This window comes from Hydractinia symbiolongicarpus, chromosome 8, assembly GCF_029227915.1.
Source record: "Hydractinia symbiolongicarpus strain clone_291-10 chromosome 8, HSymV2.1, whole genome shotgun sequence".
Classification (NCBI taxonomy): Eukaryota; Metazoa; Cnidaria; class Hydrozoa; order Anthoathecata; family Hydractiniidae; genus Hydractinia; species Hydractinia symbiolongicarpus.
The window spans coordinates 29,926,882-29,940,651 of NC_079882.1; the positions used below are offsets into that span (position 1 = coordinate 29,926,882).

Here is a 13,770-nt window from a genome sequence, read left to right on the forward strand (position 1 = left end):
CGTATTTCCACAAACATTAACTTTGAGCAACTTTGACAAAGTTGACAAATTGTAGATCCACACCATATTGACATATTCGAACCTTTATTCCAATCCATCGGCCGTCAAATCTTGTTGAAAAAAAGTTTTTATTTTTGACGTCTAACAAGAAAATAGTTGTTGCCATGTTATGACCAATATGCGATAAAGCGTAGAAGGTCTCAAGATGATAAAACAATAGACTTTGTCGGGTGATCTAAGAGGTGAACATTAGAAATTTCAGTGGCAGCATGAAGTTAAGCTTTGACGTGTTGACGCATGATCTGTGCTTTTTAATACAATTAACCCTCCCACAAAGCTTTTTCAAGAGCGAGAATATATTTCATAGTGACGCTAATATCATCTGCGTTTAAGAGCACATTTCAAAACATTGAAAGCAAAATAAGCAAACTAAATGATAAATATTATAAGGAGAAGTGTTAAAAACAAAGCGACTTAGAGCTAAATTCCTCTGGAATTGTAAAAAATTAAAATTGGAAGTTTGCGATGACGGTTATGTGTTTTATGGAGAGTTGCAAGAAATGCGCAACGCGCGCGCTCATACTTTATGAAAAAATAATTTGAGTCGGCAATTTAACTGTGTTTGGGTCAGAAATCGGTGAAGTACTGGAAAAATAAAAATTTTTTGAAAAATCCCGACCCAAACTTTTTGTGGTCGGCGAGAAATTGCAAAGGTCGGTCGGAAAACAGCAAACAAAAAATTTGTTAGGGACGGCCTCAAAAGAAATTTTTTGATGTCAAATTACTTCTATTTTGCTTAAGGCTAAAATACACGGTAAGTTTAAACGAACCGTTTAGTTGAAAGAAAAATCTTTTAAGTTTCGTTGCAGGTAATATACCTGTCTACACGTTAAGATAAAATGTATAAGTTTTTTTTAAAAAACTATTTTTTCACAATGGATACCAAAGAAAAAACACGTAAATCTTCCGTTGCGGGTTTGTTATAGCAGCAGCAGGGTAAATGGTGAAAGAAAAAAAGCGGGAAAAAATCTTTAGTTCAAATAATAGCTCATTAATCATTCTGTTAATGTAGAAAAAAAAAAGCAAAAGTTGAACATGTCCAACTTCTAAAACCGAAAAACAGTTGACATCTTTCCTGCTTACACGGTAAGTTTTTTTTTCCTACATTTAAACGGTGCGTTTAAACTTACCGTGTATTTTAGCCTTCAGTTTCATAGTCATAGCGTTTTCTTTTTCCTTGAAGTCACCGCAAAAAACGATACCCTAAACCCCCTTCTCTAAAATAGGGTTCATTAAATTTGCTCATATCACAAGAGTTCTGTTTTTCCAAAAGTTTCGCAAAGTTTTATGAGGAAAATTAATTTTTAGGTAATCCGCGAAGATTTATTTTGAATTCACTTTATCGGGAATTTTTTTTAAATATTATTTTCTTCGCGCATAATATTATTTTTTCCCTAATTATTAACACGCATTCAGGGTCTTTAATTTTTATAATTGATTTTCTTTCAATTTTTTACGGACGGTCAGTTAAAATAATTATCCTTACCTGCGCGTTAAATTAGAAGCTTTAGTAATTTTTAAGCAAATACTGGTATTTGAATCTCTAACCGCGGCGAAGGATTCCAAAACTCTTCTCATTAAATGTTTTTTGGCTTTTTTCCTGTTAACGTGCGAGGTTAACCTTCTATTTGTCTATTTAACCCTATTATACCTGCGGGGGGGGGGGGGGGGGGGCACAAAGTGCCCGCGGACTCTTTGACTAGGCATAACTTTAGATACACATGTTAATAAGTGCTAAAATTTTGAGACTATTTCTAACTTTTATTAGGGCTTCTGATAAAAAAAAAATTTGGAAAAATTTTGTACTTTACTGGGGGGTGTTGCATTTTTTGGACAAGGGTTATTTTTTTGGAATTGTGAAAACCGTTGACATTCAAGTAAGAATGTCAAAGATGTTGTATTGGGTATATAAATATTTATTACATGTATGTTGGTTACTAAGTGGTAACCAACGTGTTGCTAAGGTGATATATGGTTACTAGGGACAAAACACGGACCAGATTTGAAGGAAATATTGATCCAGCAAATTGACGTCATTTCGGATACCAATTTTCTTACCGTCATTTTTATCCCAATGACGTCATTAAAATTATTATTTCATGTGAAACACATATTTTGGTATTTAATCCACAAATCCAGCAAGAATCATTAGTAACACGCGAGAAATTAAAACGTACTGAAAAATTGGGAAAATGACCATTTCTTACATGTGTGACGTCATTTCTAATCCCTATGACGTCATCAAATTATTATCTTACCTGGATTGAGTTTGTATTAAGACATTCTCCATCTGAGTCAAGTTTTATCGCTTAAACACAAGTGGTTCAGGATTTATGGCCCGCGGGCACTTTGCCCCCCCCCCAGGGTTACAATGGCCAAAAAAGCTCAGGTATAATAGGGACACACGTCTACTTGAATTCATTCACATAGTGAGAACAATAAAAAAATAAATAAAAAATACAGAGATATTTCTAGTACAGGTATATACAAAATCATCAAAAAAAACATGAAAAATCTGGTAAGGTTAAAAAATACGCAAATTTACTATGTATATGTCAGGCTACAATAGATTGCAATTGAACACAAACAGGGAATCGGTTAAGAATGGAGAAAAACTCACCTTTAAGACACACCTTTATTTTTAAGAAACACAGATTTTGCATAAACCCCAAATGGTTTTTCTATCGTTATTAAAACTATTTTTTATCCTCCAAGTGCTTACTAATTTCACAGGCTACATTATTTATATAAATAAAAAAGTGGCACGTTGATATAAATATGACAAACATGAACTTCGTGATCTCGTCATAACAAGGTTTTACTTGACAAAAAGGGAAGCCATTTATTATTTCATATTTTTGTACTTCGTAAATAAAGTGTACAATACGCGTAACGTCGATTTCAAGTCACCATTGACAATATCTAGAAGACAAGTTTAAAAAATACATTGAAACAATTCAAATCAAGTTGACTTTGTGACTAACCTGTCAATAGCATTGAGAGAAAACTATGAAAAAGTATGACAAATTTCTCACCAGATGGCTTAATGCGCGGCTTTTGCAAACCAGCATCCTGAACTAACTCCATGGCAAATTGTACATTGTGAACCTAAGAAAAAGTTTACGACAATCTGTCAATTTTTTTTGTATTTAAAAAATAAGTGATATAAAACAGAAAGAAAATATTAAGATCTTTTGCAAATCTGATTCTTAAAAATTTTGAAATAAAAATTCTCTAATTTTAGAAAAATCCCACAATTTTTTACAACTTACTGCAGAAGTACACAAACGAAAAAGAGAAAAAATAATAATAATAATAAAAAAAATTTACCTTATGGTCAAAACTTTGGGGAGTCATATAAAACAAATGCAACGGAACAAAGTATCCCTCAAGCAGACCAATTAGCAGAATGAAGTTGACTCCATCGCTGAACTGTAAAAATAAAGTAACGCTACTTTACACCGTTATTCTAGACAATACATTCTTCATATCCGAAAGAAAATTCTGCAAATACAGTATACACTGCTGTCGTACTTATTATCTACAATACTAATATGTTACCTGAGTGTCAAGATTTATTATCTGTAAATCCAATTTGCTTAAATGTTTGTTCACAAAACCTTGGAGGGACTAAAAATAAAAAAAATCATAGAAATAGAGTGTAAGATGAAAAAAATAAACGTTTAAAAATACCTCAAATGACGTATACATCAATTTAGCACTTAATTTCGGAAAAACATTTTTGTATCTTAAACAATTTATAGCAAGCTAATACGAATCCATTATTATAGTTTTAGGCAGCAAGTGCTAACTTAGTTTTTTTTTTTTTTAAACATTGGGTCTAAAATCCTAAGGGGCCATAACTAAACAGATGAAAATTCGTGAAAGATTAGGTTAACATAGGGGAACAGGTAAAAATTCGTGAAAGATTAGGTTTACTTTTAAGGGTACACAATCTTTATTCAAAAACAGAAATGTTAAAATCAATTTCCAAAATAACTGAAATCGGTCTTGATAAAAATTGGAACCTTTTTAACGACGACCAGCTTTTCAGGAGCATGATCAAACAATGTATCGAAAGCATCGCGTTCTGGAAAGAAAGAGAGAAAAATTGTCACAAAATTAAATTAATGGCTGTTAAGCTCATCTCTACCTTCAATGAACGAGTAATTCTATCATGCACAAATCTCAAAATTAATTATCCACGCAAACTTTAACATCTCCGCAAATAAATGGTTCTAAAACTTGTCTTGATTGTTTCCAAAAGAAAAAAAAATGCAAATAGAACGTTGAAAACTGTACGAAATGTTAAATAAGAAAATTGTGTATATTTTTCTATCTACAGTAGTTATTATTTTGCTTACAATAATGTCTGAAGTGAATTCTATAATGAATTACAAAAAATGTAAATGTAAAATAAAAGATTGTAAAAGCCGGCCTTGTTCAGAAGATTTTTAGGTTTGCAAAAACGAGTCTAATTCGCAACCATAAATCCACATTCTTTCTTCCCGCAATCTTTTCTTGGGCATTCATTTCTTTCTTAAGGTATGTATCTCCTAAAGTTTTTTGCAAAGTTCACGCCCTACCTGTTTTGGGTTCTCTGTCGCTAAAAAATAAAATAATCAAGTTTTATTTTGTATTACTTTACTAAACTCGTTTCTCTCTACAACACTTTCATTCTTCACTACACATACAAAATAAACCTACTTATAATTTCCTGTGATGTCCTCAGGAACAGTTTTACTTCTTAATATACCATCCCGCTTCTAAAAGTGAAAGTCAAATAAATATTTGACGACAATCAATACGCGAAAACGAAAAACGAAAACCCAATACTTACTTGAACAACAACAACATTGATGATGACATTATTTGGAAGTCTATATGGACAGTTATATTGTCTTGCTAATTGTACGAGTAGATGCAAGATTGCAGGCAGATATTTTGAATGAATAAGTTCCACATTCCACGACTGAGAGCCATGTAACGGCAATGCAAGTAATTTATTGATTTCTTCTAACAACTGGCCTAGTTTATATTTTTGTAGATCCACAGATTGAGTCACTTCTGTTAGTGCTCCCAGATCAATATTAGCAAGCTTTTCTATAAAGGAATCAGAAAGAGTGTAAAATGACTTTAATATTTTTTTTCACTTTTAATTTGTACCGTTGCATTCTCCTCTAATCTAAAGGTTTCGTTTTCTGCTATTTTTTACTGAAAGAACCTGTCTACAGGAACCATTAAAGAGAAACATGCAGGCATAACTAAGTTAACTTAACCCGAGAATTTTTTGGGTGAAGAAAATATGAAAGATTGTCGAAATTCGTAAAATTCGTAAAAACTCGACCAATTCCATTTTATACGCATTGCTTCTCACAAACTAGATGATGAATGAACACGATATATAACGCATTTTGACAAAACATAATATGTCATGCACTCTGACAGATTTCGTCTTTATTACTATATAATGACAATTTTTTTGTCAATATCAATTTTTTAATCACTTGTTGAATTGCATAAACGTAACTTTACCAAAATCATTGATTCGCCAAATTTAAGCCAAACAAAATCCTATTTTAATCAACTGCCAAATAGTACATGTCAAAATTCTTTCCAAAAGGGGTTACAAAACGGGATACTCAAGAGTGTTTCAGGAATGGAATTCACTTGTGTATTTAAGACCTTACCCACAAGCATAGCTAGCACCTGACCATCATTTAAATCCTCCTCGATATTTTTCACCACAACTCTGCGAGTTGCCAAAACATCATTGATCCAATCAATTAAAGCCTGAAAACGGGAAACAATAGATGACATGGGTAAAATAATGAATTATGTGTGCAACAAGACACATATTTTAAAAGACCTCCATAGTTAAAAAAAACAGAGCAACGAACACACAACAACTGTTTTGAGGTTAATAAAGCATAAATAACATTTAAAACAATAAATAAATGAAGCTCAAAAATTAGATTCCGCAAATCTAAAAAAAAACGAATAATGAAAAACGATCCGTTCAAAAAAACCACATGTAGCAAATCTTAATTTTGAACTCCAAAGATGCACAATACAATAAAATGTACAACCCGTAAAAAACGAGTGTGTGAAAATTTAATGTGCGCTAAACATGTGTGCACAAAAGCTAAATGCCCGAAATTACAATATGCGCAAAAATTTGATCAATTTAAGTATATATGTAAATTTCTGCCTTATGATGATTTTAAACTTCTTTTTGTGCGTCATTTTTGTTAAAAACAGCTGTGTGCCTTAAATTGCGTCTATTTTTATAGTAAAACTTACTTCACAAAGTTCTTTAACTTTTGGATCATCATATGATTTATTTTCCACGTGAAACCTCTCTTGTCCTTCGTCTAAAACATTTAATATATATAAATATTTTAACATACATACGTTTAATGTTATCTTAAAAAAAAATATTTTTTCTAAATGGAAGGTTATTTTTCTTGAACAAATCTTTGTGCAACATTTCAAAAAATATAAAACAAAGTAGGATTACCAAGAAAAAAGGTGTCTGGTGTTTTCTCTGTTATTGGTGAAGTTGGACCATCGATTGCATTTCTTCCTTCGTCTTCTAATTCTGATACTAAAAATTTATACATGTATATAGCTATATAAACAGAATAATAATTTTATATGTGCAGTATGCAGAAGGTATGTCCTCCACTTCTAGATATGAATATTACAGTATCACCATATTTAAACAAAATAAAAGATTTTATTTTTAATTTTTATCATGGTGCAGTAAATTGGACTTTGAACCCTGGTTCTTAGTAGTAAAACCTACATAAAGTGCATGTTAGAATGGAGAGTCTTTTTCGAGAGATTTGCCACTTGTTTTAATTTTTACTTATGTGTCAACATCATATTTTCAGGTCTTGTTTTGTAGTAAATTTATATGAAGTTTCAAAACATACCAAAGTCAAGACGATACAGAAATTTATAACACAATTTCAGTCCAGTGCTTTAAGATATAAACATAAAATATAAATGTATCAAAATAGGTTACAAAATAAATTTCTTTCTAACTGATTTAGGAAAATTTGCCAACCTGGTTTTTTTTAGGTTGGATGTATAAAACTTACAAAAGTTTTGCTTACTTACATTCATTTTCTTTCTTAATATTTATAAAACTGTTGTTTGTGTATGGGAGAAAAAAGGACTTTCCAAGGTGAAACACTAAGTTGTTGACATGAAGCAGACAAAAACATGCCACATCAGGAACTTCTTAAATTAAAGACTTCGAAAGGCATTATTGTCTTTCATCAACACAACACATGTCTTAATCATATCCCTAAGATCAATTGTTACTTTGTTGGTAACATACAGTTCTCAGCCTGTGTAGAAAGTCATTGATGACACTCTACTTCTACAGCTGACACAATGTCAACATTACGTATTATCATATGAAGAAAGTGGGGTTAAATATTGTTCACAAACTCTTTGACTTTTCGCCAAAAAGGTTGAAGAATATACATATTTTTGTGAATGAAAACAGTGACAATGAAAATAGTAAATTTAATTTTCTTTGAAATTTATTCCATAAGGTTTTATAATAAAAACTTATTTTTGGCACATTGTGTGTGCTGCATAACTATAATAGACATTAAAAATGGCATCCTACTAATTTAAAAAAGGTGTTTTGTATAAACAATATAGCTTTAGTTTGAAATTTTACCCTAAAAGTTTAACATTTACTTACTACCTACTACATTTATATTAATACCATGGTTTATACATTAACTGACTCCCTTTTGTTTGTTTGTGAGCAGATATTATTTTAAACTTACTTTATGCCAATAATTGACGAATCATGGGTTTGAAAAAGATGTAGAGTAGTAGTCCACTACTTTGCTTATCTAAACATTGTATTTTAAGATACAACTGAAAAAGGGGCATACTTTAATGAGAGTGAGCTTAAACACATCAGTTGCACTTTTGTGGAGCTAAGCCAGGCGAGTGAAGCTTATTTCCCAATTATTATAGTCAAATAAAAGTTAAATATAACTGAAAAGTATGTAGCATTTCTATACGATAATTGTGATTGAGTGATTTTGTGTTTTTAAGATGGTGCCAAGCTTAGCCAGAGACGAAATGAGGTTTTTCAAGAAAGAAATGGAGGTTATGCTGTAGTACTATTTTTTAAAGGTTATGAACCCCTTCTTTATCCTCACTTAAACCTCCTATTTTCTCATCAAGTTAACTTTGATCTAAAACTGTTACTACAATGGCTAAATGCTAGTAAGATAGCTCTTAACGTGACCAAAACAGAAGTTATCCTCTTCAGAAATATCAGGAAAAAAATTAACTATGACATAAGTTGAACCTCGTAGAGCCAATGGTATTCTCTCAAAATTATGTTATTACTTATCCCGGAAAACCCTACGCACTGTATATTTTGCCCTTTTTTACTATCATCTATCATATGCAACTCAAGTCTGGGGTCAAAATCTTCCACTCAACTGTCCAATTTTTAAACTACAAAAGTCTGCAGTTTGCCTCATAACTTTTTCTGATTACTGCCCACTCTCAACCACTCTTTGATACTCTAAATATACCTCCCCTTGCTGAATTTTCACATTAAACGTTTTCTTAGTGTATAAAACTCAACTTATCTCCTACGTATATACAAAATTCTTTCAATCTGACTTATATGCCAAATACTCATGTAACTAGAAGGAAAATGTCCTACCACATAAGTACAATTGTCCAGAAAACATGTTGGCAACTTTAGACCGAAAATCAAGGACTGAAAAGTTTACCAAAAATCAGCAAAAGAACATAGCTAGCTTATATTCTACAGTTAGTATTTACTGCTCCCACTCATGACCAATGTTTACATAGAGGTTGGCATTGGTCAAATTGGTTACACAGCTCAGCCCAAAATGACTGACACAGAGGGGAAGTGGGCATAGTTTTGTGGATGATTGTAGCTATATTGTAGGCACGTCACAGAGGCCTCAGGTTGCTTATTGACAGGGTTGAAAAAGTAAGTTGCCTTACCCTAAAAATGGCAATGTCTACTACAGACATTGCCATTTTTAGGGTAAGGCAACTTACTTTTTCAACCCTGTCAATAAGCAATCACCAGTTTTAGTCAAGTGACAAAAAAGGAGATTATTTCTATATCAGGAAACTTCTACATCAACATTTACATGTTCTATTACCAAGGATTTTTAATTTTTGATGAGTGGTTCTCCTACAATCGTTGATATGTACTGAGAATCTCTAAATATATATATAAAACATTCATTTTTACCAGGAAATAATTTCTGTTTCTGTAACTTGACCTGACTAATACACCAATGTCAGATACCTTTCTTGTTTTGTTAACATTTTTTTAGCATTTTTCTCATATCAGGTTATGGAACAGACTGCAGTACTGCTAGCCTGTACCCTAGAACATTTTATCAAATTAAACATTTTATCAAATTAAACATTTTTAGCTTTGACAAAGATGAAACCGAATGAATAGGTCAGAAAGCGATTTGACTGAAAGTAACATCTACAATTTTTCGCTTACAAACCTCTAGGGGACCATATCCCCCGCTCGGCAATCCTTTCTATATTGGTATCTTATGCAAAAATTGTACCACTGTATCCTAGCTACATATATAAATGTACAAAAAACGGTTTAAGTTTCTCTTAGCAGTTAATATTTCCTTTTTATTGTATTTTGACAAAGGTCTGGAGACAGCTTTTCCTAAACTGCAAAAAGCAAATACATATTTTGTTGTAAATTCTCTTGGGGAGCTATGCTAGTAAGAGGCAATATTTTACATAATAAACGAAAAAATATTTTACAGGCCCCATAATATAAATTGAAGTTATAAATCAAATATATATTTGACAGTCTAGCATAATTAAAAATACCTTCTTTCTTTGACTGCTGTCTTTTCTTGGTTAACGTTCCCATCCATCCTCCTTTATCTTTCTTACCTAGAGTACTAGTTCTGGTCGGGGTTGTAGGAGAGTTTGGTACAGCCGCCATCTTTGTTGTTCCTATCCCACTTTTACACGGCCCGTGTAAAATTCGGCCTAACCACAGAGATGGCAATGTAAAAAGGGGAGGAGGAGATTACCGCTAACCTTCAACGGGTTTTAAAAACAGTCTAGTTTTTGATTACCTTTTTCTGTTCTTACAAATATCTTTAAATTTGACAATTTTAATAAACTTTATGGTCTTAAGAGTACCGAGTATTCTCTCCTGGTAAACTAGCTCTGCGAACCCGAATACTAAATAGTGTTCTTTGTTATGTAAAATCTGTCCGCATACGTTCCAACTTTTTGTTCTCTCCTTTTCTAAATTACAGAATTATGTACACATTGCTCTTTATGCCATTTTGCATGTCGTCCTATTTCAAGACTTCTAGAAGTATGGGTCATGGCGTTGCAAAACCCAATCGCAATGTCAAACACTGCGGTGGTGAGTAAGTTGTCGTTAGATGGTGTGCACAGTGAGGAACTTTATTGGAATTATATTGCTACAATAAACAATAAGTAGAAGACTGGTTTGAGTCATTTTCGGTCTTCACTCCAAATCATCATTATCCTCTGGTCTAATGGTCTCTGAGCTGTTATTACGAAGCGGTTATTAAAAAGGCGAAATGACGTGGTAACTAAGTTGATTTCACATCGTTCTAAAGATACCCAAGTGAAACTTTAAACCGCCGTCAGAACTTCAACCGGTAGTAGAATGCGTTTAGCGTGAATGCTTGAAAGTTACGAACACGAAAGTTTTGGACCCTTTAAGAACGGCTGCTAATAAAAGTTTTTGTGTAAAACTAAAAATAACATCAAGCGCCTTTAGATATAATTTGGTTAAGCTACGCGGTTCATCCTTATATTAAAAAACAATGCAGTTCTGGGCACAGCACAATTTACCTGTAGTTCAAACGACTCGACTTGTATTTCTCAACCTATAACAATTTTTTTACGATATTAATTTGCCGTATGTTTATAGCCAGAAAATTTCCGTTGAATTTGTTTTGGAATGTTTGGACAATTTTATTATCTTTTTCAAAAAAACTGTACCTGTAACTCTGGGCCTGTGGAACTAGTAACGTTATCGCGAAATATAGTTATCTCTAGCTGGCTAACCAAGCTAACCAGCTTCAAAGAACGTATTCGCTTTATTTAATCACTCTTGATCAATGCTCTCGCAACATCTACTTGTGGTGTATCCGTATTCTTTTCCGAAAATCAGAATGAAATAAACACGCTGTCGCGCGGCGGCCATTTTTAAAGCTTCTATCCTTGCCTGTTAGACGAAATAGAGATGCTCATGAGAATGAATTAGTTTCGTGTGGCTTTTAGATAGAGCCTTTATTGTTTTGTAAGCATGGACAAGATAAATAAACTCATATTTTAAATCATTTTTTAAATATTTCAAATACGTCAAATTTCTAGAATACCTTAAATTAAAAAAAATTTACAACGAAATTCCATAAATAGCTCATGCAATATACAATTGTAGGAGATAGCTTTTTCGTTCTACGTTCTACACAACTTTGTCAAGGTGTCAATAATTGCTATAAAATTTGTCATCATTCTAAAAAAAGAAATGGGATCACCTTGTTCAATATTGAGACAAATTTTAGTTATTAAAAATTTTAAAAAAAAAATAACACAAAAAGGATTTGTAAAGAGTAAAAATTCACGGTAAGAATTCAAATGTGAAGTCAGATTAGTAAAGAACTCACAGCATTTGTTGCAGGTTTTTTCACATTGAGATGCAATATCTGACAGACGACACAAACCTATCCTCTTGTAAGCGGGACAGTGTGGTTTCCAATCTGGATCGTCTGAGCAAGGGCGTTCTGTGGATTCAGAAGCTAAAAAAGAAGTTAAAACTGATCACAAATAAAAGAGATTAGAAAAAAAGAATCGTCCATTTGTATCAATATTGTGTTCGTTTATCGTTCATGAGACTGCACGCCTTACTGTGTTTAGACATTTTGTGATACAGCACTGAATAAAAGTCATTTTAGTCCTGCGAAGGACTAACTGAAAATAGTGACTTACAACATTGTCCACATGTTTTAGGGCAATTGCTTCTCACACGTTTGTCACCACAAAATGGCTTCCATTTTCTACATTTCATATGTTTATGGTCTTTGCAAGCTAAATAAAAAATAAAAGTACAAAAATTACTGCGATGTTGACATTGCATAGAAAAAATCGAGATAGTATTATGAAAGATACTTACCGGGACAACCTTCTCCGTTCGAACCCGTTGGTATGCTTTTCTTGTCCCAGCAACAACCGAAGGGCGATTTGATAATTTGGCAAGGAACAGGTTCAAAAACTGCAAAAAAAGTGACATGGATATTTTTGATAAACGTTAGTTATTTTTTCGTCCTGCTTAAAGAAGTAGTATTTGCAGATATTTTTTAATCTTAAACCGACTCAATACAATGACTTCTTGCGAAAATACTTTACCTTTGAATTCTTTTTCTTTCCAACTTTCTACTGCGTTTTTAATACTCTTGTCTTGTCTTGTTGATGGAATTTCGTTATCTGAATAAAAATTAAAAGTTCTTAACTTTTACTCAACCTCCAGCCAATCGACCAACACGTGGTCGTCACTTAGCTAAAACTTACCTGTTAAACTGGTCATTGCACCACACGTGCAAATATATGTCACAACTATTAGCCACTTGTCCATTATAATTTTATGCTTATATTTATAACTATATAATTCTCGTATATTTCCTGGTGCTTCTCTTGTCTTCAGCTTGTCTTAAAATTTATTAATTTATGAAGTTACGCGCTGCGAGTTTTTATACGCTTCTAAATCTATCTTCTGTTTACATTATACGTAATTTGTTTTACAACACAATAATATTGTTTAATTGATTATTTCTTTGCTTATCACTAATCCGACCTGACCTTAATTGGGACATATTTGTCTAATTATTTTGATGATCATATATTGATTAAGTGTCTCAATCATTGATTGGATTAAGGGTAGGGTTTGTGGCCCGCCAAATGATTAACTTTGTTGTTTTATTTGTCTTTATATCAAAGCTCGTGATATTTTTCACATCAAAAATTCATAAATTGAAAATATTTACGCCAATAATAAAGTTTTAAAACCGCAGCGTGAAAGTTTACATAAAGTTTCTTTGAGAGACTACTCTTTATCCATAAGTTACTAATGTTGCAAATGGTAACACAAAGTCTAAAAGAAAAACATTACAGTATTTTCGTAGGAAATTAATTACAGACAGGCTTATGATTATTTCGGCAGCTTCTAAAGGTCATTTCGTGATTAGATATTAGGCGAAAAAGAGGGAATATTATAAAAGTTGTAATTAAATAAAATGAATCAGAAGATGAGTAATTATTTGCTGTCGTTTTGTCAGTAAACAGGAAACAGGAATAAACACAAATTTTGAATACACAATTAAATATAGAAGTAACAGTTACATCAATAAATGTAAGATGTTGAACAACTTTCTTTATTGAGACAACGATGAACCCATGGAAGAGGAGACAAAAATACTTTTGCATATTTTGGTTTGACCACATTGATATTTTCGTGTTTGGCTAAAAAGAATTTATTTAAAAGATCGGTTTAGGGCCATTCATCTTTTCTTAATATGAACTTAATGAAGTGGTGATGTCATAGCCAGTAAAAATTGATTTAGACAGACTATCATTAGCAACTTTGTTCCCAGCGCATGT

At 32.3% G+C, this 13,770-nt stretch overlaps 2 protein-coding genes across 2 annotated transcripts; both read right to left on the bottom strand.

The window, feature by feature from the left end:
- Nucleotides 1-2,507: 2,507 nt before the first annotated feature.
- Nucleotides 2,508-10,115, bottom strand: LOC130654148 (alpha-parvin-like). The gene is made up of 12 exons (XM_057456685.1): nt 9,955-10,115; nt 6,581-6,667; nt 6,364-6,434; nt 5,751-5,853; nt 4,901-5,163; nt 4,768-4,826; nt 4,647-4,666; nt 4,089-4,150; nt 3,622-3,690; nt 3,391-3,492; nt 3,096-3,168; nt 2,508-2,982 (listed from the first exon to the last, which is right to left on the bottom strand). Exons 1-12 carry the CDS (start codon nt 10,070-10,072, stop codon nt 2,906-2,908), a joined length of 1,104 nt encoding a protein of 367 aa, XP_057312668.1. The 5' UTR covers nt 10,073-10,115; the 3' UTR covers nt 2,508-2,905.
- Nucleotides 10,116-11,432: 1,317 nt separating this feature from the next.
- On the bottom strand, nt 11,433-12,899 carry LOC130654149 (uncharacterized). The gene is made up of 6 exons (XM_057456686.1): nt 12,685-12,899; nt 12,523-12,600; nt 12,290-12,388; nt 12,106-12,204; nt 11,784-11,915; nt 11,433-11,632 (listed from the first exon to the last, which is right to left on the bottom strand). Coding segments are annotated over exons 1-6 (474 nt in total). The 5' UTR covers nt 12,749-12,899; the 3' UTR covers nt 11,433-11,630.
- Nucleotides 12,900-13,770: the final 871 nt, after the last annotated feature.